Source organism: Tarenaya hassleriana, unplaced genomic scaffold (assembly GCF_000463585.1).
Source record: "Tarenaya hassleriana unplaced genomic scaffold, ASM46358v1 Cleome29, whole genome shotgun sequence".
Taxonomy (NCBI): Eukaryota; Viridiplantae; Streptophyta; class Magnoliopsida; order Brassicales; family Cleomaceae; genus Tarenaya; species Tarenaya hassleriana.
This window is the reverse complement of record NW_010966092.1, coordinates 698034-719572: the sequence shown is the minus strand read 5'-3', so window position 1 is coordinate 719572 and position 21539 is coordinate 698034. Positions and strand designations below refer to the sequence as shown.

Sequence of the window (21539 nt, the reverse complement as noted above, 5' to 3'; positions counted from 1 at the left end):
CTGGTTAGATAGATGCATTCACCTTTTCCACAACTAGAATAGGTTTAATGGGATTGTTTTGTTGGTGATTCAAATGATTTGTTTGTGGGTGTTGCAGGGCATACTACGACACCGAAGATGATTATTGACATGCAGACGTGGGATTTTGTGACCATAATTACTGATGCGTAACATCTGAGAGTGCCATTGTGGGGTTTGTAGACTAAAAGATGTTAGTGTTTGATAAAATTACTACACCAAATAAATATGAATATTCCGAAATCAAGCAGAAAACTCCAAATGGATATGAAAGCACAAAATACATTTTATTTTTGCGTTCAAAATTTACTTTAATTTGTTTCTAACCATTTTGTGATTCCATAAGATCCATAGACTATTATTCCTTGCAAGGACATCATAATCTTTACAAATGGATATCTTCAATGGTGTGTGACCACATATTTTTTTGAAAATTCTTTTTAGCACATGCATTTGAAGTTTACGCTTCCAACAAAACATTTGGAAAAAAAAAAAAAAAACCTTATCGACTCCTACAACAATATGATTCAAACTTGTCCAAATTTCAAGGTATTAGGAATCAAGAGCACCAAGAGCTTTCATGTCCTCCAAGAAGGCCATGTAAGAGTCATCAATGCTCTGCTGCGGCTTCGACGACACAGCAGCTTTCGCTTTGCCAGACTCAGACTTCACCATTGCATGAGCCATAGGCTTTGGAGCTGAAACCAAACCGCCCACCATTGATGTCTTCGGCTTTGGTTTTGGAGCTGCTGATTCCCTCCTCACCCGAACTGATGCAGGAACCTGGAAAAAAAAACCCCACCCACTCACAATTCGCATAAACAGAACGAGAAAAAGGGCAATGGGGAATATAGTTTTAGACTCACCATGGATGTGAGTTCGGGAGTGTGTTGAGCGAGTGGCCTCTTGACAACAGTGGGAGCAGCGGATTTCACATATGATGGCTTCTGTGGCACAGTTGGTCGGCTCATGGCTTGGCCATCTTCGTGAAAGCTAGGTGGAGGTCCAGGTGGAAGTGGGGGTCTCATCATCGGCGGCAGGCCAGGTGGTGGACCGTATGGTGGCGGCCTTGGAACTAGAGAAGCCATCATTCCAGGAGGAGGTGGCGGTAATTGACCCGGAAGTCCAGGAGCAGATAGTGGACGCATATCGAGAGGAGGTGGTGGCGGTGGAAAACGGTGTATTCCAGGAGGAGGTGCATCGGGCTGCAAGCTAGGCAGTAAAGCAGATCCAACAACTGGTAGGTGCGGTGGGATCATCTTAGGGATATCATAAACATCTTGAAGATTATTGGCATTAGATTCTCCTGGACCGTCCTCTTGTTCGTTGCTTAGAGAATTTGGAGGCAGCCCGGGTGGGGGAGGAAGTACAGAAGTCACAGTAGTCATCTGCTGCACAATGGAGATGAATAATATGCCTCTTGTTATATAATTTTCACAACCAGTCACTCATCTAATATAACTACATACAGATTTGATACCGGGCCATATGAGAAATTGAGATCCATGATTTTAAACATAATAACAATAATAGGTTTACCTTTTGATCTAATGATGATGCAGAGATACTTCTGCCGTTCTCACTTCCGCTGAGGCCAGGTGGAGGTGGCTGGGCAGATGGAGGAGGTGGAGGAAGGTGAGGAGGAATTGTGACATGCTCTTTGGGTGGTGGGCCAGGGGGTGGGGGTGGAAAAGGCGGAGGTGGTAAAGTAATACCCGTACTTGGAGCAGGAGGCGTTGGCGGCAATGGAGGTGGCTGTGGGAGTGGCAAAGAGGCGAGTAAAGCATTTCCATCATTGGAGCCAGGAACACTGCCATCTGGTAAAGGAGGCGGCGGCGGTGGGGGTGGAGGAGGTGGAGCAGCTAAGGCAATATCTTCTGACTCGGGATTCGAAGATGATGCAGCACCACTCGATGAAGTACCATCCAGTGGAATTCTCGCTCCTGCAAGGCACAGACGTCATTTAGGTAAAATGAAGTTGGAAAAAAGAGAAACTAGTAAAAAAAGGAAAAGGTACCTATTGATGATTTATACATGGGTGGCTTCCCAGGGGGTGGTGCACCAGTTGGGTTCAATGTAGGGTGATAATAAACAGAGTCCTGTCATCATAAGCAGCCAAATGAAGAAAAAATCAAACTAGGCAAAGATGAAGAGAAACATAGAAGTCGATGATATACTTCAGGTTTTAGGTGCTTTGATCTTTCTTCTTCTTCCGCTGGTGTCATCCGTTGAGGGGGAAGATGACTGCATCAAACACAACAGTGTGTCATAGTAACATGAAGCCAATGACATTCTTATCTTAATAGCTCATTCATTAAATTTGACAAAAAGGGTAACAGTTTCTATGGTTATTCACCTGAACATAACAGAGGTCGAGGGCTCTCCCTGCTCCTTCAGTTTCTCCTCATATTCCTAGCCAAATAAAAAAGATAAGAGAATGGAATGACAACAAATGTCATAAGCAAAATTGAAAGTAAATGACATGGTATGGTACCTTCCTCTTCTTCATGACCATATTTAATGTATCTTCAAGTTGCCTCTTTTTATGTTTTCTTGCTTTGTCCAATGCGCCTTCAGCCTCTACACCAATCCAATAACACCTCCATTATTTTCCAGAGAGATGAACTGTCCACCTAATCTCTCAGGGTCCAAAGATGCACTAGAAAAACTGAATGTTGTGGGTAATTGTGAAAAGCCAACGAGATTCCACAAGGTCTGAATGCTTAGATGTTTTACTCCATCACATAGTAGGTACCGAACATGAATGACGAGAACTATCTTAGAACAATACAAGACGAAATCATTACGTAGACAACAAAACTATGATTCACAAAGATATGATCTAGAGTCCTAGACAGGTCAAATCAGAATCAATTGCAAGAAACAAATCAATACATCACACACTCAGCGACAGAAGCAGCATACTCTCAAGAGTTTGGAGCACCAAGACTTTCAAAGTTCCCATGGTTCCACAGCGCAAAAGACAAGACAATGGAAATGGAATCGGATAAAGTCGAGCGTGGCTTACTTGACATTTCTAGTTTCCTGATCTGCTCTCTGATTTGCTCAGGATCCTTCTTCAAAAGCCCCACTTCTCTCACCTTCTTCCTCTCTTTCTTGTTCTGTTTAAGCACAAGTGAATGGTGAGAAAGCAGAGAACTTCATTACAAAATTCTACATTCGGCAATCACGAAATGGTTCAACAATTTACACGTAAACGAACACTGAAATCTTAGTTCCTGCAAAGCTGATTCGATTCACCCAATGACAAACAACAAGCAAATCGCCCGTTGGAGTTTCCATCTTATCCTCTCTAAGACCTAAGCTACAAGAGGAACTTCTCCGGGGAAAAACACAGTGAATAGGATAAGATTGACAGACAGGCTTAGAGCCCTTCCATGAACATGTAAACCAGGTTCTAGAATCAAACAAACTAGAGCAAAGGGCAACAACCGGAATTCCAAATTCGATTAATCGAAATAAAAAGAAGACGAAAAAACGAAACGAGAAGAAAACCCCAATTCGCCGAAGTTTCTTACGCGTTTCAATTCCTTCTTCCGGATCTCCTTGCGGTAAGCGTCGGTAGGGTTCATCACCTTGCCTCCCTTCGTCGTCTTCATCTTCGCTATCTTCCTTCCCCCCACTCAGAACAGATATTATCCAGGTGAAGTTTTGAAGGTTAGAGGGTTTCTTCTCTCCACTAGATTCCTTCTCCGTCGAAAGAAGATGCTCGATCCCTCTTCCTCCTCTCTCTCAGGCTCCGAGGACGGAGTCCCTCTATTCGCAGACTGGCCCGAGATTTAAATGGGCCCATGTCTTAAATGGGCCTAATAGGCCCATTAGGTCTAATAGGGCTAAATGCCCCCCTCCCTTAAACAGTTATATCATCCATTACACAGAGGCAGTTATTTTGGGTTTCGATTCCATTTATATTGTAGTTATTTTAATTTATTTCGGTTTGTATGAATAAAAAATTTATTTAATTTTTGTCGACTAATTTTTAATTTGATTCAATTCGAATTCGGTTAAAAATTATAATTATTCAATTTTTATATCGATTATTATAACTATTCGATTCAAATAAATTAAATTATTTGGTAATCAATCAAATCGGTCACTAGAAACGAAAACACAGAGAAGAGTTTGAAGTTGACCTAATAAACCACTCAAGTCTATATAATATATTATATGCTTTTTCCCATGTGGAGACAAAAAAATTCATCTTTTAAACAAAAAACAAGACTCAAGTACAAAGTCTTTAACTACACTTACACTAACGGCAAGCTGTATGTTCTATAAAGTAAAAAAAAATGGCTCTTTTCCTCCTCGATATATAAAAAAAAACCCTGTTCATGTTACATTTCACTTTGTTTACCTCCTCAAGGTTTTAGGGCTTACCTTGTTATTGGCCAAAAAAAAAAAAAAAAAAAAAAAAAAAGATACACCTAAAAAAAAGAACAAAAGGGTGTATAAATTTGTATGGACAGAGATCCTAAATGTACCCAAAAAAAAAAAAACAGGAGCTCTTCCACTTTCCTACTTTTTGTCCAGACAAAACTTCCTCCTCTTTCTTTCCAGGAAGGACATCAGTTTCTCATGGCCACCAAAAAAAAAAATGCTTATGTTATGTATAAGATCACAATAATCACGCTTCCTTCCTTTGTTCTCAGGGTTTCTGTTCCTTTGTATATATATATATAGATATAAAAAAAGGTACTTACTTGCTTTGCGGTTTGTACTTGGAGACTTCACCATTACAGCTTGTAAGAGATGTGTGTAATGAAGTGAGTGCTATCTGAATGTGTGACCAATCTGGACAACTTTGTTTACAGTTTCTCATAGAAAAGAACCTGTGGTTGCAAGTGCCCTCTCTCACACATGGAAAGTACATCTCCCCAGTTACCAATCACCTGTCCAGATTACGAGAGAGATGTAACCATATGTAGAGGTGTATGCATGATCTATAGTGATTCATGAAAAAAGGGTTCAGTGGTTTACCTTGACGGTTTTGTCGTCGTACATGACCCACCTATCATGGGCATGACTATATGCAAAACAATGATAATGCTGTCCATAATAGCATACCTAATGTTGCAACAGTAGAAAAGAAGATGTGAGTCCATTAACTAATTTTGGAAAAAGACCAGAACTTGACAAATGCTTGTAGTGATGATATAAATTCACCATATTCTTGAAGAATAAGAACACAAACTAATTAACAATATTTTCAGACAATTCCCCCAATCCGTATTCAGGTGAAGTTAAACAAGAACAAGACTGCAAAAGCTAACTTCAGGTTCGGTTACAACACTCTACCAACCCTTTGAAAATTATTGCCCACAACGAAAATATTAATCATAGTGTTGGTCATAATTAGATGGCTAGACCACCGAATTCATATTAAGCAGAAATGGTTTCAGAAAGAAGAGAGCAAATACGCACCACTGAAACCAAGCTGTAGGTATTCTTAGGGTCTAAACCACGGTACATGACACTGATGTCTATCTCAGTATCCACGGCGGCCAGAGTAGCTGCTATGTCTTCTGCAGTCTCGCAAGTGTTTTGCCAGCCCATAACTGCAAATCTCCAACAAAATTATATTAAAGGTAATTGTCGATAAGCTGAAAAGTTAGCATTCTTCAGAAGAGTATGAAGCATACCCATGGTAAAAACACGTGGTGGTACTGAGAGAATGTGGTGAATATAGTTGGGCTTTCCACACCCACCAGCTTCAGGATCGCAGGTTAGTTGATGGTTCATCTCAACAAAATTTAGAAGTTCCTCAAACGAGCTTTCTCCACACATAACCTGTTGGGAAGAGATAATCATGTTAAGGGTTTAAGCATTCTGTTTTTCTGAGGTGATTACTTGAAAAGTAGAAGTTTGCAAACATTAGTATGCCGAAATATTACCTTCATGGAGCGTAGGGCGCTTGCATTGATGTTATGGAAAAAGGAAGTGTACTTCATATGCCTGGACTCCAGCCCACAGCTGAAGCAATTCATTTGCTCGAAAATGTCCATTCCAAAAAGTGAATGGGCAATACATGTACGGTTCGTGCAGTCCCATGAACCCATGGAGTTGCTTTCAGAAGATTCCGTGTCTGAAACACTTGAGACTGAAGTAAATGCACGATGAAGGCAGTCAAAGATTACAGCAAGTACTTCTGATGCATCGTTCATCTGAGCCTGTCACAAAATTAAGGCTTATTTATGGTTCCTCAACAAGGATGGTAACAAAGGTAAAAGTTTAAAACCACAGAAATGCCTTTACCTCTTGGAAGAAACTGCTATCTGGATATAGGTTGCTTAAAGCTATCCTCAGTGATGTGGGGGCGACAGGTTGTTTTCGTGTTTCAGTCGAAGCGGCACCAAAAGCGGTGAAAATTTCATACAATGAGCAGACAACACAAGGATCTCCCACATGATGATGCTCTAGTGTTGATCTCCATAAGAATTCATCTCGAAACTGTCTCAGATGCCATAAAGACTGAGATAGAGCAAAGAAATCAGGATTCTGGAATGAGAATCGCACAAAGGTGCTGATATATAGATGTTGAATACCAGGAAATATGAACCACTGTATCCATGAATTTACCTGTATGACAACATTCAGAAAGCAATTGTACTCCCCGACTTCATTCTGTAGACCTGTACCAAACACGTCACTGTGTGTGGACTCCGTAGTCCCTCCCACAATCACATCATGTTGAAGCCCGTTATTATTTGATTCCAGAGCTGTACTCTCAGGTGTCCTCACGCCTGATGGCGTCTTTCTTTGTGCCTGGTAAGTATCTGGGTTGAAATAAAAGGTTCTGTAGTCAGATCCTAACATAGCAGGGGCTATCTTTTATCCGAAATCAATGAGAGAAGAGATTAAAAAAGACCAGCTCTCAGAATAACAAAACACACCAAAACTTGTTAGATATATATACTAAAATGCCCATGGGCAAGTAAGAAGATTGCTGAATTCGATAAACAAAGGTGTTCGTAAGTTGGCAAGATGTTGTACACAACGTACACGTCCCTCGTATGAATTTGGTAGGGTTAAAGTCCTAAGCAAACTCGGGAATTAACTACTGACAAAAGGGTACTGATAAACAATTGCAAAAGTCAACTATGAGACTTGATGGATAATCAGAGATGGTCAGAAAATTACCAAGGCTTTGGCGCACTGCCTTTTTAAGGTCGGCCTGGAACCTTTCCTCTTCATCTTCATCGGTTTGTAATTGTCTCAACGTCTTTGTTCCAACATCTAAATCGCCAGGATAAACTATTTCATGTAAGATGAAAGATAATAACAGATGCTTTTACATTCTAATACAGAGAATAGGACCTACATCCATATCAATAGCAACAACATAAACTTCGTTTTTCCTACGTGACAGAAAATTTGAAGAACAAAATCACCAATCCTAGTTGAAGAGGCAGCCTTGTGAGCTGAGTTTGAGCCAGTTATGCTTTAACACGATAGAAAGAGGTAAGTTTACTGATCATTCTCATCAACATGGAATTATTCGAAAGACTGTATACCACAACTACATTACACAGACCCCTCAAAACACTGCTACTCCAAACTTACTTGTCAAAGAATTCAGACAGTGCCATCAATCATATAAAAAACCAGTCATGAAATAAATTCTATTGTACTTTGGTGGATGAAATCTTTATAGCTAAGTCACCAGCTCTAAAAAGAATTGAGAAGCTTTCTAAAATTTCTAACTGCAGAGTAGTTCCATACAATTAAAGCAGTTCAGTAGTGCCTTCATTGGCCATTTGCCAAACATACCTTATACCAAAGTTCGAAATTAGCAGCTGACAGAAACAGTATGGTAAGGGGAAACAAGTCAAATCATCTCCTCTATCAATATTGCCCACATACAAAGCATATGACAAACAAAAATAAGAGAAGACACAAGAGTTAGAAAACAAAAGCACAAAGACTTACCACCATTGCAGAGTAGATTTTCTGACTGTCTCTTATGCCCCGCGGTGTCGGGTTTCCAAGATTCATTAGTTACCTTCTCATGAGGTGTGACCTGATATTTTTCATCAACCAACATATGAGAAACTTTTTGGCGTCTACCCCTCCTTCCTGTTCGTTGATCAGATTGCAAAACATCAGCCTGAGTAGCTACTCTGTTAGCCATCACTGCAACAAGGAAAAAACAACTGTCTAAAAGAGCTCAATAAATCTCTATCTCATAGTACCAAGATCAGTGCTAACCTTTTTGGGATTTTTCATGATGCACTTTTCCAGCATCATAAATTACAGATGAGTTCATTGGCTGCAGAATGCCATTTGTATTCACTGTGGGGCCTTCCAAGTTGTTAAGTAACCCGTTCTTCTGAATCCAATTCTCCTGGAAAAGTAACCGAAAAAATCCTCAGTGGTATTTCCAAACTCGATATCACAACCCATCATTCCAAAGACACAACATAACACCTTATTTACCTGACTAATGGAGTTTTCTTGTTCTAGTACAACTAAATCATCAGAGACAGCATCCCTGGAAACATCATGGGCTACATCAGCATCCTTCAATGTAACTGAAGAGTTGTATTTCTTCTGTTGTTCTGCAAGGTGCTTCTGTTTAGCTTCATTCTCTATTCGTCTCTGATACTCTAGAGTTTCTTCAAGCTTTCTCTCTTCTTCTTCAAGTTCAATTTTGCGTCTGTATTCCTCTTCCTGTTCTTGTAAAGAATCAACAGCTCTGGAGACACCTTCGGCCTCTGAATGATCATCATAGGATGCAACTGGAGAAGATCTGCCACAAGAAGTCACCCAGAACATTAATTAACTGATTATTCATCGTCAGCATTTCAAAGAAACGATTTCCAGAATAAACTCCATCCAGCGCTATATAGTTTGTAAAGAAAAGATTTGCACCTGTGTTCAACTGAATCATGGTTGAAGCGATGCTCACTGCCAACAGTAGCCTATAACAAAAAGAAAATATTTACATCTACATATGATTGTAAACATGAAATAGCTACAAAGTATATACCAAAAATACTTCAAATTAAAACCTTTGAATCCTTAGCTTTCCTGCTATCTTTATTCTTTTTCTTATCCTTTGACTTTTCCTGTACATGTCTTGAATTATCATTCTTGCCTCTGACATCCTTCTTAGAATCAAGAGCAAGTTCAACAAGAAATGCTTCTCTTGCGGCATCAGACTTCTCAGTGGCGTCTTTCTCAGACAATGCTTCCAAATGTGCCTGGAAAGAAAGATCAAAATGCAAACACCTTTTCAGAATCAACATTGACAGAAGGGGAGAGGAGTTCAAGTTCAGATGAATTAGATACTTACCCGCATGTAGGATTTCACCAAAGGCAACAACACTGTCTGATAGTCATTGGAGGAAACAGGTCCAAGCTTCAGCTCCAATTGTTGCATCCCGGTCACATTATGCATCATCCGTGCATCAATTGTGCTAAGCTGCAATAACAGACAAACAAAACAACATTTTAGGAGATAGACAGTTATTAAATTTCTCCGTTAGATAGCATAAAACAAAACAAGGTTACCTCAGCAGACAACTGCTCTTTCTGTTTCTGAATTGCGATTTCTATGAGAGTATCAACCTGATTCAATGAATCCTTCATCCTCCACTGGTCAGCTTCACCAGATTCCAGATCACATAGTTGAGAACTAACACTGCCATATGACTCTTCGAATCCAAACTGATTGGCATTCAGAGATTCTGCCTCTTTCAAAACATTTGTCAAAGCATCCAGCTCAAACCTATTACTTAAGAACACCAAGTCATGGTCACTTTCAATCAGATCTTCTCTCCGTTTTCTTAGCACAGATTCATAGCTATCATAGTTAAATTCTTCTGAAGCCTCCCTCCTCCGGCCTTCTTCAAGACATAGATCCTCAACGGCCTGCAGCGCTTCCTCATAGCTTAAGTGCTCACATTTTCTCTCGCAAAGATTCTGAAGGTGACAAAACTCTTTCTCAAGAATCTGCATAATTTCCAATCCTTGACGTGTTCTCTCTTCCTTTGTACGAATCCATGACGCTATTTCTTCCTCACTTGAGGGACCCACGAAGATCCAGGAAAGAACGCCGTCTGCACCAGAAGAAACATTAGTTTCGTTGGCAGGGCGTCCAGAACCTCCCATAGCTAAATAATCCGAAGCAGAGCCCATATTCTTTTCTTTGGTACACTCATTGTCAAGCAACTTTTCATCCAGAAGGAGATATGAACCTTCACCATCAAGAAGAATCTCCTCTGTTAGTTCACAACATTGGCCAACAACATTAACATTTTCATTGGACAAACTTTTTCCAGAATATCGACTCAATCCACAGGATTGTGACAGGTCCTGCAAGAATTTGAGGATTTTCCTGAGCTGGGGAGCACCCAAAAAGCAGATGCATATAGGTGACTGGTCCAAACCACGATTCAAGACCTGTGAACCAGAGGCTAGATTCTGGAGTTCATCCAAAGTAAATTGAATGACCTTGTTAAGATGGCTAGCAGCCAAATATTTGTGTCTAATAAGGAGCTCAAATGCTGCATGAACTTTTTCAAGGAGCTTTGCACGTTCAGGATCATTGGATAATGGCCACTTATCAGGAGGTGGAAATGAAAATGATACCTGATCCCTTTCAGATCCATTAACGCCAATGTTGGAGTTCTCATCACTACCAGTGTTGTCTCTGGTTCCAAAGTTGCAAGCGCTCCCAAGGTTTTCCTTCTCAGGTGAAGAATCCCATGCATCCCTGAAGCATTCACTGTCATCCATGTTATCTCCAGGGTTAAATTCATAAAGCTCAGAACTCCGGTGTTTTGGCTTATCACCAAGCATTTTAACTGCAGCTGATAGATCCAGTGGTTTCCATGAACAATTAAGAAGCATCTCAATCCACCCATTGTCAATGCTTTGAGGCAAAACTGCTTGCATCCTTGGCAATTCATTCCCCATGTGCTCTTGCACAACATGCTGCATATGAGACTCAGCATCCGTAAACTTCTCAGCGCACCTGTGGCAAACCCAGAACCTCCATGTTTTGTTAGACTCATAGAAGGACAAAGCTTCGGTAATAATCTCATTTGCCTGTCCATCCTTAGATGAACTAAAGTGAGCCTTAATATCACTAACCTTAACCCTAAGCAAAGCTTTCTTCATTTCATTACTCATGGAATTCCAATACGACCTAACCCAATCCTTCCTCTCAGCTGTGGAGCCCCTTTTCTTCGAATTCCCATGCTTTCTCCTCTCCCCGCCCCTCTGCCCAGCACCTGATGCCAAATCCGATCCTTTGTTGTTACCATTCCCATCATCCTGAGAGGGGGAAGACTCGGACTTCTGCTGCAGCAACCTAGCTGCAGCCACCCTCACTTCAATCTCCTTCCTCCTTTCTTCAGGAGTCTTAGCAGCTTTCTTAATCTCGTTTGGTCTTCGAATCTGAACCAACCTACTCTCCATCGGATCCTCAGCTATTCTCCTAATGGGAATTAACCGAAATTTCTCTTCCCCATTACTTAGGTTTTTCATCCAAGTGGACAATGAAGCTATATTAGATTTCTGTATAAGCGATCTGAGCTCCTCCTGCACATGTGCGATACGGGCCTCTGGTGTCGATATCTTCTGCTGACTCTCATCCTGAAGACTCTCTTTAGCAGGATCAATGGCATTCTCTATCGAAAGGGCACGTTGACACTCTTGCACGACCTCCTCATACTCTTTCCCATCATTGGCAGCCTCATAGAGCAGGTTCGCGTAGAAATGCCCAAACTCAATTGAGTTGGGCGAAAGTTCCACAGCTTTTCTAGCCGAATCAATGGCATTACGCAAAAACCTCTGTTTGCTCCTCCTGCACATGTGCGATACGGGCCTCTGGTGTCGATATCTTCTGCTGACTCTCATCCTGAAGACTCTCTTTAGCAGGATCAATGGCATTCTCTATCGAAAGGGCACGTTGACACTCTTGCACGACCTCCTCATCCTCTTTCCCATCACTGGCAGCTTCATAGAGCAGGTTCGCATAGAAATGCGCAAACTCAATTGAGTTGGGTGAGAGCTCCACAGCTTTTCTAGCAGAATCAATGGCATTACGCAAAAACCTCTGTTTTGTAGCTGGATCTTCGTAGACTGAAGCAACTTTCACGCACAAAGTACCCTGAACACGGTGGATTAGGGCGGAGTCTTGGTGGTGAGCGCATGATTCCTTCATGAGTCGAATCGCCTTGTTGTAGCTCCCTCGCCGGAATGACGTCAGCGCCTTCTCGCACTCGAGCTTGATCACCGAATAAGACGAAGCCTCCTTCGCGGAATCCGACGGTTCGATCTTCGCACCGCGCTGGGAACCTCGGCGGCTATTGCGGGCACCATCCGGTATCCCGGCCGGGTCCGACTCCTTCGCATCGGAAGAAGCCGTCGCCACCGCTTCCGCCGCCGCCTCCGCCGGTGTCGGCGATTGCTTGGGGCGAGACGCGGGGTTTTTCTTCTTATGACCCATCGGCAATTCAGCTCAGATACAATCCAATCGACATGAAAGAGACACAGATAAGGATAGACACACACACGACTGTAAATACGTCTCAGCAAAAGCGCTAAGACAGACTTACTCGTTGAAATGCAGGGTCAACCCGGAAACTGAGAAAGAAGGCGTCGCTCGAAGATCCCGGCGGCGTATCACGGCGGGGGATCGAATGGAGAAGTCGTTGCGCTGTGTGCGTGGAGTTCAACAGCGGAGGAGGAGAAAACCAACAGACCAAAAGAACCAAAAGAGGGATTATGAGAAGGGATTATAAATAATGATTTACGATTACGCCTCCTAGTTCTGAGTTATTTACAAATTTACCCAAATCTTTGGTACGCTCTCGTTTTGGCTTCTTTTTTTTTTCTTTTTTTTTTTTACACGTTTGGTTTAGGGATTAGAGAGTTGTAGTAGTAGTTAAAATTTATGACGGCTGTTAGAAATTGTCTAACCAAAGATTAGCAAGTTTTATTTACCTTTAGTATTTATCATATTTTCAGTTTTATGCATTTTTACTAAATCGGTTTCCCTTTTGATAGTGTATGAGGAAATTAAAAAATGTACCAATTATTTACACAAACTCGATTAGAATTGGATTATAATATATTGGAATGAAGTGTAAGATGATGACCATAAGAAAAGGCATTCTCCCACTGGGACCCTTTCAGTTTTCGGTTTCAAAAAAATTTCGGTCTTAATATATAAATATTACTCTACGTTAATATTAGATTCCATTTTTATTAATTTAAAATTCAGTTTTTATTGATAAAAATATTCGTATAAAAAATTATATTTTTAAATGAACTCTAATGCCAATCTTAGAGTACTTACACAACAATGCCAAGGCCCCAATGAACAAATACAAAGCTTGTGTTTCTGCATCTGGTTGAAAGAAACAAACACCAAACAACAAGCTCCTTCTTGTCTCTCACCTTTTGGTTAAATCAAAACCCGAAAATCAAGCAAAGGGGAAAAACCCGAGAAGAAGAAGAAGAAGCCACCTCGGATTTGATCCGATCCCTAGAAGAATCACTCCCTACCATATCAGAACCTAACTCTTTAAATTGCTATCTACATTCACCATCACACTCTTACGGCATGAAGGAGCTGAATCTCCACTGCTTTTGACACAACACTCAATGGAATTCCTTTCCCTAGAGTTCAAAGCTAAGTTATTGCTGCAACATTCGAGTCATGAGTCATGAAACCCCGCCAAGAACCCTCTTGAGCTCGGATTTCTGTTCTGGAGTGAGCCTTGATGGGTATCTCACACTGAACTTCACTCTCAAATTACCCTTTTTCCCGGGTTCTTTGGAGATGGGCATTCCTTCGTTTGGAACAACAATCTCGGAATCGGGCTTGACGATATCAGTAAGCGGGATCAGGAGATTCCTTCTGTCAAGCGTGATGAGCTCAAGGGTCTTACCGGTTAGGGCTTCAAGTAGCGTTATCTCCTGGTTGACTACGAGATCATTTCCGTCCCTCTTATAAACAGGATGGTGTTTCTCTCCCACCACGAATATGAGATCTGCAGGCATGATTCCAGGCTCCTGATTACCTTTTTCGGGAAAGGTGATCTTTGTGCCTTTCTTCCAACCAGGCTTTAATTCAATAGTCAAGATCTCCTCGACGCTTCTCACCTTACTGCAACATAATACATGAAGAAGCAGTGATATGAGAATGCAGATCCAAATAGTCTGGTCCTGAGATTGGAACAAGCTATAACATTCTAAGTATCTGGACGTGTTTGGACACAATCTATCCTACAAATTATATATTTCAAAAGCAAACGAGTATCACCCCATCTCTGTTTCATAGATCATAAGAAGCCCGGAAACAAAAAGAACAGGTTTTGCCTGAAATAACACCAGTACGTGTTCCTTAACTGGAACAGTAGGAGGAAAATTTGGTAACAAACACAAACTCATCTCTCTACTCAGTACACAGTCAGCCATCTAAACTTGCTCAGCCAGTATCTACTAACAGCGGACAAAAACAAGAATCACTAATATACTTTGTTTCCCAGTAAAATGGGCAGCCAAATTTGATAAAGAACAAAGGCATCTCATCAACAAACAACACGCTTGATTTGTTAAGAGGGAGACAAAAGGCATAAGGCCCTTCAATACATAAACAAGTTTGCTACCTTCTAACATCTACACAGTGCAGTATGGAATTTACAAATTTTGCAGTAAAAATGGCATCATTCATGATTTATTATGCTTTGCTTGGATGGATAACACTGTCTAGTTCATTCCTTCCAGAATATATCGCAAGCTAGCTATCGATTTGTTCTGTTCAAACTGAGATCGTTAGTCTGTATGACTCCTAAAACAAAATACCTTTTCTAACAAATCTCTCCCGCAACTGCAATTTCTAGTGTTCTATCTGAGAAAATGACAATGCCCCTGCAAAAGTTTCCAATGTCGAGTGGCAAGAAGATCTTCAAAGTAGAGTCTTCTCTGTCAATGTCTCTAAAGAATTTCCAGCTTCTAACTTCGAACCCAACACCAGATGTGAACAAGTTTATTCAGGTTCTAACACTACACTAACCATCCATCACATGCCCCCGAAAGTTTATATAATCTTGCTCGTGCTTATAAGTTCATGAATTTGAACCTCAAGCACAGAGTCACAGACTGAAAATAGGCACCATTTTCCAATAGATTTGATTACAGATTCCTCACCGTAATACTCAATCCTATTAATCTTGCCCTTTTGTTCTTCCAAATTTTCAATACAAGCATCTAAGCGAAAACTTATAGCTCCTGATTCTTCCTGTGTCTTCTTATGATTGTATAAGAGTTAGGGAAGAGAGAAAATTCAGAATTAAACATACCCAGAAGCATCATAGACATTTCTGGAGATCTTCATCTTCTTCTTAACACCCTTGTACAAATCCTCCAAGCTACAGAGTAATGGATTCTCAACGGCGGGGGCTTTCCTCATCTCCCCCCCGTAGCCGTTCGCGCCATAATGACCGCCGCCGAAGTGACCGTTCTTAAAATGCACATCCCTAAAAACCCTGTTTCCTCTCCCGCCTCCGCCTCCACCGCCGCCGCCGTCAGATCCAAAGAACTCGGCGTAGATATCATCCGCGTCCCTAGGGTTGAAACGAAACGATGACGGGCTCGGCGGATGCGGCCGATGCTGGTGGCGACCGTTGAAGTGCGGCGGCCCGCGCGACGAAGACGACGCTGCGGCGGATGAAGACGATGATGCCGTGGATGGCGGGAATTGGCCAGATTTGAGGCCCTCCTCGCCGTAGAGATCGTAGATCTGGCGCTTCTGAAGATCGGATAGGACATCGTAGGCCTCGGAGATCAGCTTGAACTTGGCCTCCGCCTCCGGCCGCCGCGTCGAAGGGTTTTTATCGGGATGCCAGATCATCGCTAGCCGCTTGTAGGCTTTCTTCAGATCCTCCTCTGTCGCGTTGTGGTTCACCTTCAGTATATTGTAGTAATCGACCCCCATCTCTGTCTTATCCTTACCTCTCTCCGTATGTATAGACGTAAGTATAGCTCGCCCTCGTAAAATTCCCGGCGGTTCACGGTCGCCGGAGAAATGGGGAGAGATGGAACAGGAAGCACGGGGAAGAGGGAGTGTGTGTATATATACACACATACGTGACGTGTTTTTATGAGTAATTTATTATTTATTATTGGTTGATTTAATCTATTTAGTTATTTTATTGAGGGAAAGTTGGGGTTTTGTGGAGGAAAATCACGTGGGTCCCATATAAGCGCTGAAAATCCTAACGAACCAGATTCTAAATAATCTCAAAAATATATTCATAGTAATAAAATTCTAAAATCATGATTATCAAATCCATAGTTTACTATTACAACTATTCTTCCATCGTTATATTGCCAATTTGCTTAATAACGGGATAATTAATTAGATCAGAATAAAATATAACTAAATCAAATCCAAATCCGAATAAAAAACAAATAATTATAATTTTTCCAAAACCAAAAAAAAAACTAAATCACAAAATATTTTTTTTTTAAAAATGAATAGTTTTTCCACAAAACCAAACCCCAATCAAAATAACACCTAGTCAAATAAAATTTAATATAATATAAAAATGGAATGGTTATATTATTTTTAAATGGGAATGACTAAATATGAATAAAAGAATTTGAACAGAAACCCGGAATGACCGGAATGGCGACACTCGAACACGTACCTACACAAACACGAATAGAACGATGGATTCTGAAACTCGAAACTCTGAAAAAACACAGTTTCGAGATCAACCTTGACCATGTCTAAGTCCCATGGGATTAAAATTGATTATACACCAAATTTCACAACAATTTGTTCGGATTTATTTTTTATTCCAATACCCAATAACTAAATTGATTTCATAACATTTTGTTCGGATCCTATGATCATTCTTTTTTTTTCACAAAATTTTGACGACCGTCGAAAATCCGTACCGTACCTATGAAGGGGTTTGCCGATCATTGCTACCTCTACGCGTCCACCGACCCGAACCAGCTTTGCCCAAACCCGAGTAATAATCCCCGACGTTTGCCACAAACAGAGGATCCCTCTCTTCGGTTTCGTCGCTTTTCAGATCGTCGTTCCCTTGCTCGGTCTGCTCGAGGTCTCGGGTCAGGTTTTCCATCGTCTTCTTTAAACTAGCCTTGCTCACCTGTCCTGCTTCTCCCGTTGAAATCCCGACCATGGTGATCTTCGGCAGAAATGGACTCGGCTGCGGGTCTCTCCCTCGAGTTTCGCTCTTCCTGTAAGGAAAAACGAAATAACAGGCACACTCTTAAACAAAATTTTAGCACCCCGAAACCAATCTCGGACAAGAATCCTAAGACTTGATGTCTGAAACACGGAAAAGGTACAAGATTTGATGGTTCAACCCTATCATAAATCCGAATGAAGCATAAATTATGTTCTGTACATACTGATTCTAGCTCTTCAGTTCAGCCGATATCTTGAATTTAGCGATTTGAACCTTAACCTAAGACGAAAAAAATACGAGAAAGCAGTGATTTGATCGAATTCACGTAGTAATGGGTACCTTAAATCCAATGATGCTGTCTGAATATGATCTTGTTTTGACCAGGGTTGACTAAGCCAGTCTCCGAATGGAAACCAGAGAGGATTCCGTCGCCTCTCAACGTTTTCCGTCGGATCTTTAACTTCCGTCTTCAACAGTGGCATCGAAGAATCTGCCTCCATTGCATCACCAAGGCATCTAGGCGAGTTTGATGCTCTCCGAAGGGAAGAAGCACTCCTGCAAAAAAGGATATAAGAAAAAGACAATAACATGATTGAGTAATCCATTGAAGTTCTTGGTAGGAATTCACAAAATCAATTAGATTTGCAGAGACTTTAAGCAAATTTTGGATTCATAAAATCACAAAGCTCCTTTCGCTATGATTGAAATTTTACAACAGAGCATCCAAGGCAAGTATTTAGCACGGATGAGTTTAGGGTTTCAACGTAGCATATATCGGTTGAAGGAGACGGTGAATCTGTCCGGTTTTAAGTTTAGTAATAAAAGATGGATGATGCTAGAGCTGGAAAAAAAAACCGAATTTCGGGTACCGGCTACTATATGAGACAGATCAGATTTGATCATGAGGAGAATTCGGTGTAACTGGGTCTGAGAAGTACTTACTACCTGCAGCTACGAATGAATACTAACCCAAAAATCTTAGATTCCAATTATATGCAAACCTATGGTTTTTAACTGAAATCTAAATTATAGATTCAAATTTCGTAACCCCAAAATCTCGGTACCCGAACCCAACCTGAGCCAACCCTAGTATATGGTACATATATTTCAAAAAGATCGAATTTTCATACTTGAATCTCGAGTACGAATACCCGTGGCACCCAAAAATTATCTTGGATACCCGAAAGTCGGGAACCCCACCAAAATAGATCCAAGATCAGGTAATATCTCTGAGACCCAGGACATTCAGATTTAGGTAACCGGAAAATATTGGGTACCCGACCCGTATCCACCCTTAGACGATGTAACACCGAATACCGTAAGAAACAGAACACACTAGGTATGAGCATATATACCTTCTTTCAAAGGAATCAACCAAATAAGGAAACTTGGGCTGAATGCCAGCAGCTTTCCGGAACCACCTATTCCCCAGAAGTATATTGTCAACGGCATGAAGGAGCTGAATCTCCACTGCTTTTGACACAACACTCAATGGAATTCCCGGATTGCCTATTTCTTCCAAAACTTCTTGAACCTGCAAAATAGTTTTATGCAGAGTAAGAAACTATCTCGATATTTACATGAACGCCGTCGTTGTCGTCATCATCATGGTCATGGTCATGGTCATGGTCATGGTCATGGCCATCATATCGTCATTATAAAAACATCATCTTTGATACCTCTGGCGGCTCCAACATGCTATCTCCCATCTCTTCAATAACCTCAGCTGTTAAGCTATCATCAACCACATCACGACGCCGTAGCATATGCCGGGTTTGAATCAATGAATGGAAATGTTGATCAACTGACTCTTCAAGAATGTTATCTAGAACAGCTTTATCGAAAAAGTATGGGGTGTACCTGGTAAAGAAAAAAAATATCAATACAGTTTAAACAACAGATAAAACGCTTAAAGCAAAATTTTGTACAATCGCCGATAAAATATAACATTAACAAGCCAGCTGGCTACAATTTTAAAAGGCAAACAATTTGAACCTGAGTATCATCAAAGGATAACTCAACTTTATGCCACCCAGTATTAAAATCTGACTGAAGAGCAAAGCAATGGATTTACAAACCATTATTCGTATCCCGGGAAGAAATCTCCCGTAAAGATCCTAGAAGTTTGTAAATGTTGGATAGCAGTTCTAGTCAAGCCTATTAAACCTGACAAGGTTTTGTCTGCAATGCTCTTCAATTCAAGTATAATGCAACAGTTCAAAGTGCTAATTGCCGAAATTTGCGACAAAATGCAAAAGAAATTGTATTACAGTTCCGTCCAGACAATAGCAGGCAGTAAAACTCACCACTTAATCCCATCAGCTGTTGCAACAGCAATATCCAAGTTCTGAGCACCAAAAACAGGAACACCGTCCACCTTCTGTGTTCTCCCATTTTGAGGAATTGACTTTAGAAGTTTATTTGCAGCCTTAACCTGCTAACAAGAAAGTATCATTCCGTTCATAAAAAGACAAAAGAAGAGGAAAATCATCAAAGAAATGCATGATCGAATATGCCTTTTACCTGTCGTTCATTGGGAACAAACTGAAACAAGTGAGGCTTCTCCTGTATCACAAAAGAAACAAAATTTTATAATAATTCAAAAGAAATGCATGACAAGATCCAATCTGAGAGTACCTTGAAATGCTCATATGCCAAATCAAGCCGACAAGCCCCAACCACTCCACTAGGAATATTTAGTTTTTTAACATATGAAACTGAGAAAAAAAAGTCACATCATGTAAGGAAAAAAACCAAAGTGAAAAATGGAAAACAGTAAAAATCACACAATAAGATGAACATAGGCCAAGACTGCACAGGAGGGGGAGGTCATGTCCCGTAGGATATAACACTGCCATCAAAGTTCTCATTCAATTGCATATTCAATTATTCAGCTCAATTCAGAACCAGCAGTTCTCCAAAAAAACACAGAAAATGCTTAAAACAGCAGAGATAGTTGTATTTAGACACCCACCTGCATCACCGAGATCGAGGAAGAAGCGGAATACAGGGCCGTTCCTCTCGCTTTTGGTGATAGTAGCAAACATTTTCTTTAGCCACTCAGGTGTTCTATTAATCAACAGAGAAAATAATAAACACGGGAATACAGCTGAAAAAACACAGAAAATCAAATGATGGCCTCAAACGACAGGCAAATCTGCATATCATATTACAGATCCTAGAATCCAAGATAACTATAAACCGCCACACAACAATTCCAAACAATTCACATCATAGTTAGTTGTGATTTGTCATATATTAGCATAAATCCAGGAACAAATCATCGTGACCGGGAAAAAAAAAAAGATAACACACCATGATGACAGCAAAAATCATGCCATACTTGCTATCAGCCAATACTAAAACCAGTGAATCTCACAAAAACCCAAGAAAGGCCGAACACACAAGAAGGTATACATCTAATTTGTTGTTTAAATTCTGTCACAAAGACTGCACCTTTATTCTTTTCCCCTCTTTGGATCATAATAGGTCAGCAATAGCATAAGCCTAAGAAAGAATACACGAAATAAGCGTTTGTCTATGTGCACTTAGAACTATAGGCGCTTTCAGATAGATGTTTCAACACGGGTATTAACGTTGAAGCCACTGATTCGTTCCAAGTAAGCCCTTAATCACAGATAAACCCTAGAATTTGATGAAATGAAATTGAAACATACTAAAGTACAGAAACAAAAAAGGGAGAATCTAGCACGCGGTAACTCAGACCCGAAGAAGGAAAATTTGGGATCGAAAAGAAGAACACGAAGAAGAAAATGACCTTTTGGAGATGAAGGGGATGTCGAAGTGGGTGGAAACCGCCATTAAACCAGTCCCAGTAAGGTCGCACATACTGAAGACCTGACCCACGAAGGCGGGTCCACCGCGCTTGCCGTCGGGACTGAGAGATGAAATCCTGACCGTCGAAGGAATCCCGGAGGAAGACGAGGAGGCGCTCTTGGCCGTCGATTCCGGCCGCGAGACCTCGTCGGACACTGAGAACCTCAAAGGGAGGAATACTCGGGACGGCGCCATTTTAGGACGTGGAAGAGGAACGAATGGTGAGACTGAGGTAACGGCGGCGTGGAGGAAATCTACGGCGGCGCTTCCACGGCGGTGTTGCTTCGCCGACGAATCCATCGCCAGATTGTTCAGCCGAGGCAGCTTGAATTGGTGTGCACGAGGCCGATGATTTTTTTTTTTCTTTGAGTGAAAAGCAAAGTATTTTTCTGGCCCATTTCCTATGGGCCTATTCTTGCACCAAAGCCCACAAAGGATTGTAATAGAACCGGTACGGTCCACAAACCGATCCTAAACCGGTCGCTA

At 41.1% G+C, this 21539-nt stretch overlaps 4 protein-coding genes across 9 annotated transcripts; all 4 read right to left on the bottom strand.

Annotated features, from left to right (window-relative positions):
• Positions 1-414: 414 nt before the first annotated feature.
• On the bottom strand, positions 415-3777 carry LOC104818246 (WW domain-binding protein 11). 2 transcript variants are annotated; one of them, XM_010547741.1, is made up of 9 exons: positions 3558-3777; positions 3047-3140; positions 2513-2598; positions 2375-2430; positions 2196-2262; positions 2036-2117; positions 1558-1961; positions 885-1409; positions 415-801 (listed from the first exon to the last, which is right to left on the bottom strand). In XM_010547741.1, exons 1-9 carry the CDS (start codon positions 3636-3638, stop codon positions 571-573), a joined length of 1626 nt encoding a protein of 541 aa, XP_010546043.1. In that variant the 5' UTR covers positions 3639-3777; the 3' UTR covers positions 415-570. The 2 variants fall into 2 exon arrangements, with proteins under 2 accessions (XP_010546043.1, XP_010546044.1); XM_010547742.1 differs by having other exon boundaries at positions 885-1406.
• A 544-nt stretch (positions 3778-4321) lies between these two features.
• LOC104818245 lies at positions 4322-12739 on the bottom strand. Of its 5 annotated transcripts, none has more exons than XR_002024443.1 (17): positions 11857-12739; positions 9550-11591; positions 9332-9460; positions 9048-9239; positions 8908-8957; positions 8473-8785; positions 8245-8392; positions 7966-8169; positions 7177-7290; positions 6616-6812; positions 6292-6507; positions 5931-6206; positions 5679-5826; positions 5461-5594; positions 5017-5103; positions 4740-4928; positions 4322-4611 (listed from the first exon to the last, which is right to left on the bottom strand). XR_002024443.1 is itself a non-coding variant. In XM_010547738.1 (17 exons), exons 2-17 carry the CDS (start codon positions 12491-12493, stop codon positions 4845-4847), a joined length of 4971 nt encoding a protein of 1656 aa, XP_010546040.1. In that variant the 5' UTR covers positions 12494-12501; positions 12603-12739; the 3' UTR covers positions 4322-4844. The 5 variants fall into 5 exon arrangements, 4 of the variants coding, with proteins under 4 accessions (XP_010546040.1, XP_010546039.1, XP_010546042.1 ...); XM_010547738.1 differs by having other exon boundaries at positions 4322-4928; positions 11857-12501; positions 12603-12739; XM_010547737.1 differs by having other exon boundaries at positions 4322-4928.
• A 553-nt stretch (positions 12740-13292) lies between these two features.
• LOC104818244 (dnaJ homolog subfamily B member 13) lies at positions 13293-16132 on the bottom strand. The gene is made up of 3 exons (XM_010547736.2): positions 15354-16132; positions 13663-14158; positions 13293-13604 (listed from the first exon to the last, which is right to left on the bottom strand). Exons 1-2 carry the CDS (start codon positions 15986-15988, stop codon positions 13714-13716), a joined length of 1080 nt encoding a protein of 359 aa, XP_010546038.1. The 5' UTR covers positions 15989-16132; the 3' UTR covers positions 13293-13604; positions 13663-13713.
• A 596-nt stretch (positions 16133-16728) lies between these two features.
• LOC104818243 lies at positions 16729-21383 on the bottom strand. The gene is made up of 9 exons (XM_010547735.2): positions 20995-21383; positions 20191-20285; positions 19854-19933; positions 19740-19781; positions 19523-19650; positions 18896-19076; positions 18572-18750; positions 17556-17771; positions 16729-17265 (listed from the first exon to the last, which is right to left on the bottom strand). The coding sequence occupies exons 1-9, from the start codon at positions 21351-21353 to the stop codon at positions 16962-16964; spliced, it is 1584 nt and encodes a 527-aa protein (XP_010546037.1). The 5' UTR covers positions 21354-21383; the 3' UTR covers positions 16729-16961.
• Positions 21384-21539: the final 156 nt, after the last annotated feature.

Bases quoted from the DNA above. Each gene is read 5' to 3' on its own strand.
- LOC104818246 (XM_010547741.1), bottom strand. From the start codon at position 3,638: ATGAAGACGACGAAGGGAGGCAAGGTGATGAACCCTACCGACGCTTAC. The intron at 1,962-2,035 runs GTACCTTTTCCT...TGTGCCTTGCAG, and splicing joins CATGTATAAATCATCAATAG to GAGCGAGAATTCCACTGGAT. The intron at 802-884 runs GTGAGTCTAAAA...TTTTTTTTCCAG, and splicing joins CTCCCGAACTCACATCCATG to GTTCCTGCATCAGTTCGGGT.
- LOC104818245 (XM_010547737.1), bottom strand. From the start codon at position 12,493: ATGGGTCATAAGAAGAAAAACCCCGCGTCTCGCCCCAAGCAATCGCCG. The intron at 8,786-8,907 runs GTGCAAATCTTT...TTCTTGTGGCAG, and splicing joins CATGATTCAGTTGAACACAG to ATCTTCTCCAGTTGCATCCT. The intron at 6,813-7,176 runs GTAATTTTCTGA...ATTTCAACCCAG, and splicing joins GGCAGTGCGCCAAAGCCTTG to ATACTTACCAGGCACAAAGA.
- LOC104818244 (XM_010547736.2), bottom strand. From the start codon at position 15,988: ATGGGGGTCGATTACTACAATATACTGAAGGTGAACCACAACGCGACA. The intron at 14,159-15,353 runs GTATGTTTAATT...ATTATGTTGCAG, and splicing joins AATGTCTATGATGCTTCTGG to TAAGGTGAGAAGCGTCGAGG.
- LOC104818243 (XM_010547735.2), bottom strand. From the start codon at position 21,353: ATGGATTCGTCGGCGAAGCAACACCGCCGTGGAAGCGCCGCCGTAGAT. The intron at 19,782-19,853 runs GTACTCTCAGAT...TTTGTGATACAG, and splicing joins TGGCATATGAGCATTTCAAG to GAGAAGCCTCACTTGTTTCA. The intron at 18,751-18,895 runs GTATCAAAGATG...ACTATTTTGCAG, and splicing joins GCATGTTGGAGCCGCCAGAG to GTTCAAGAAGTTTTGGAAGA.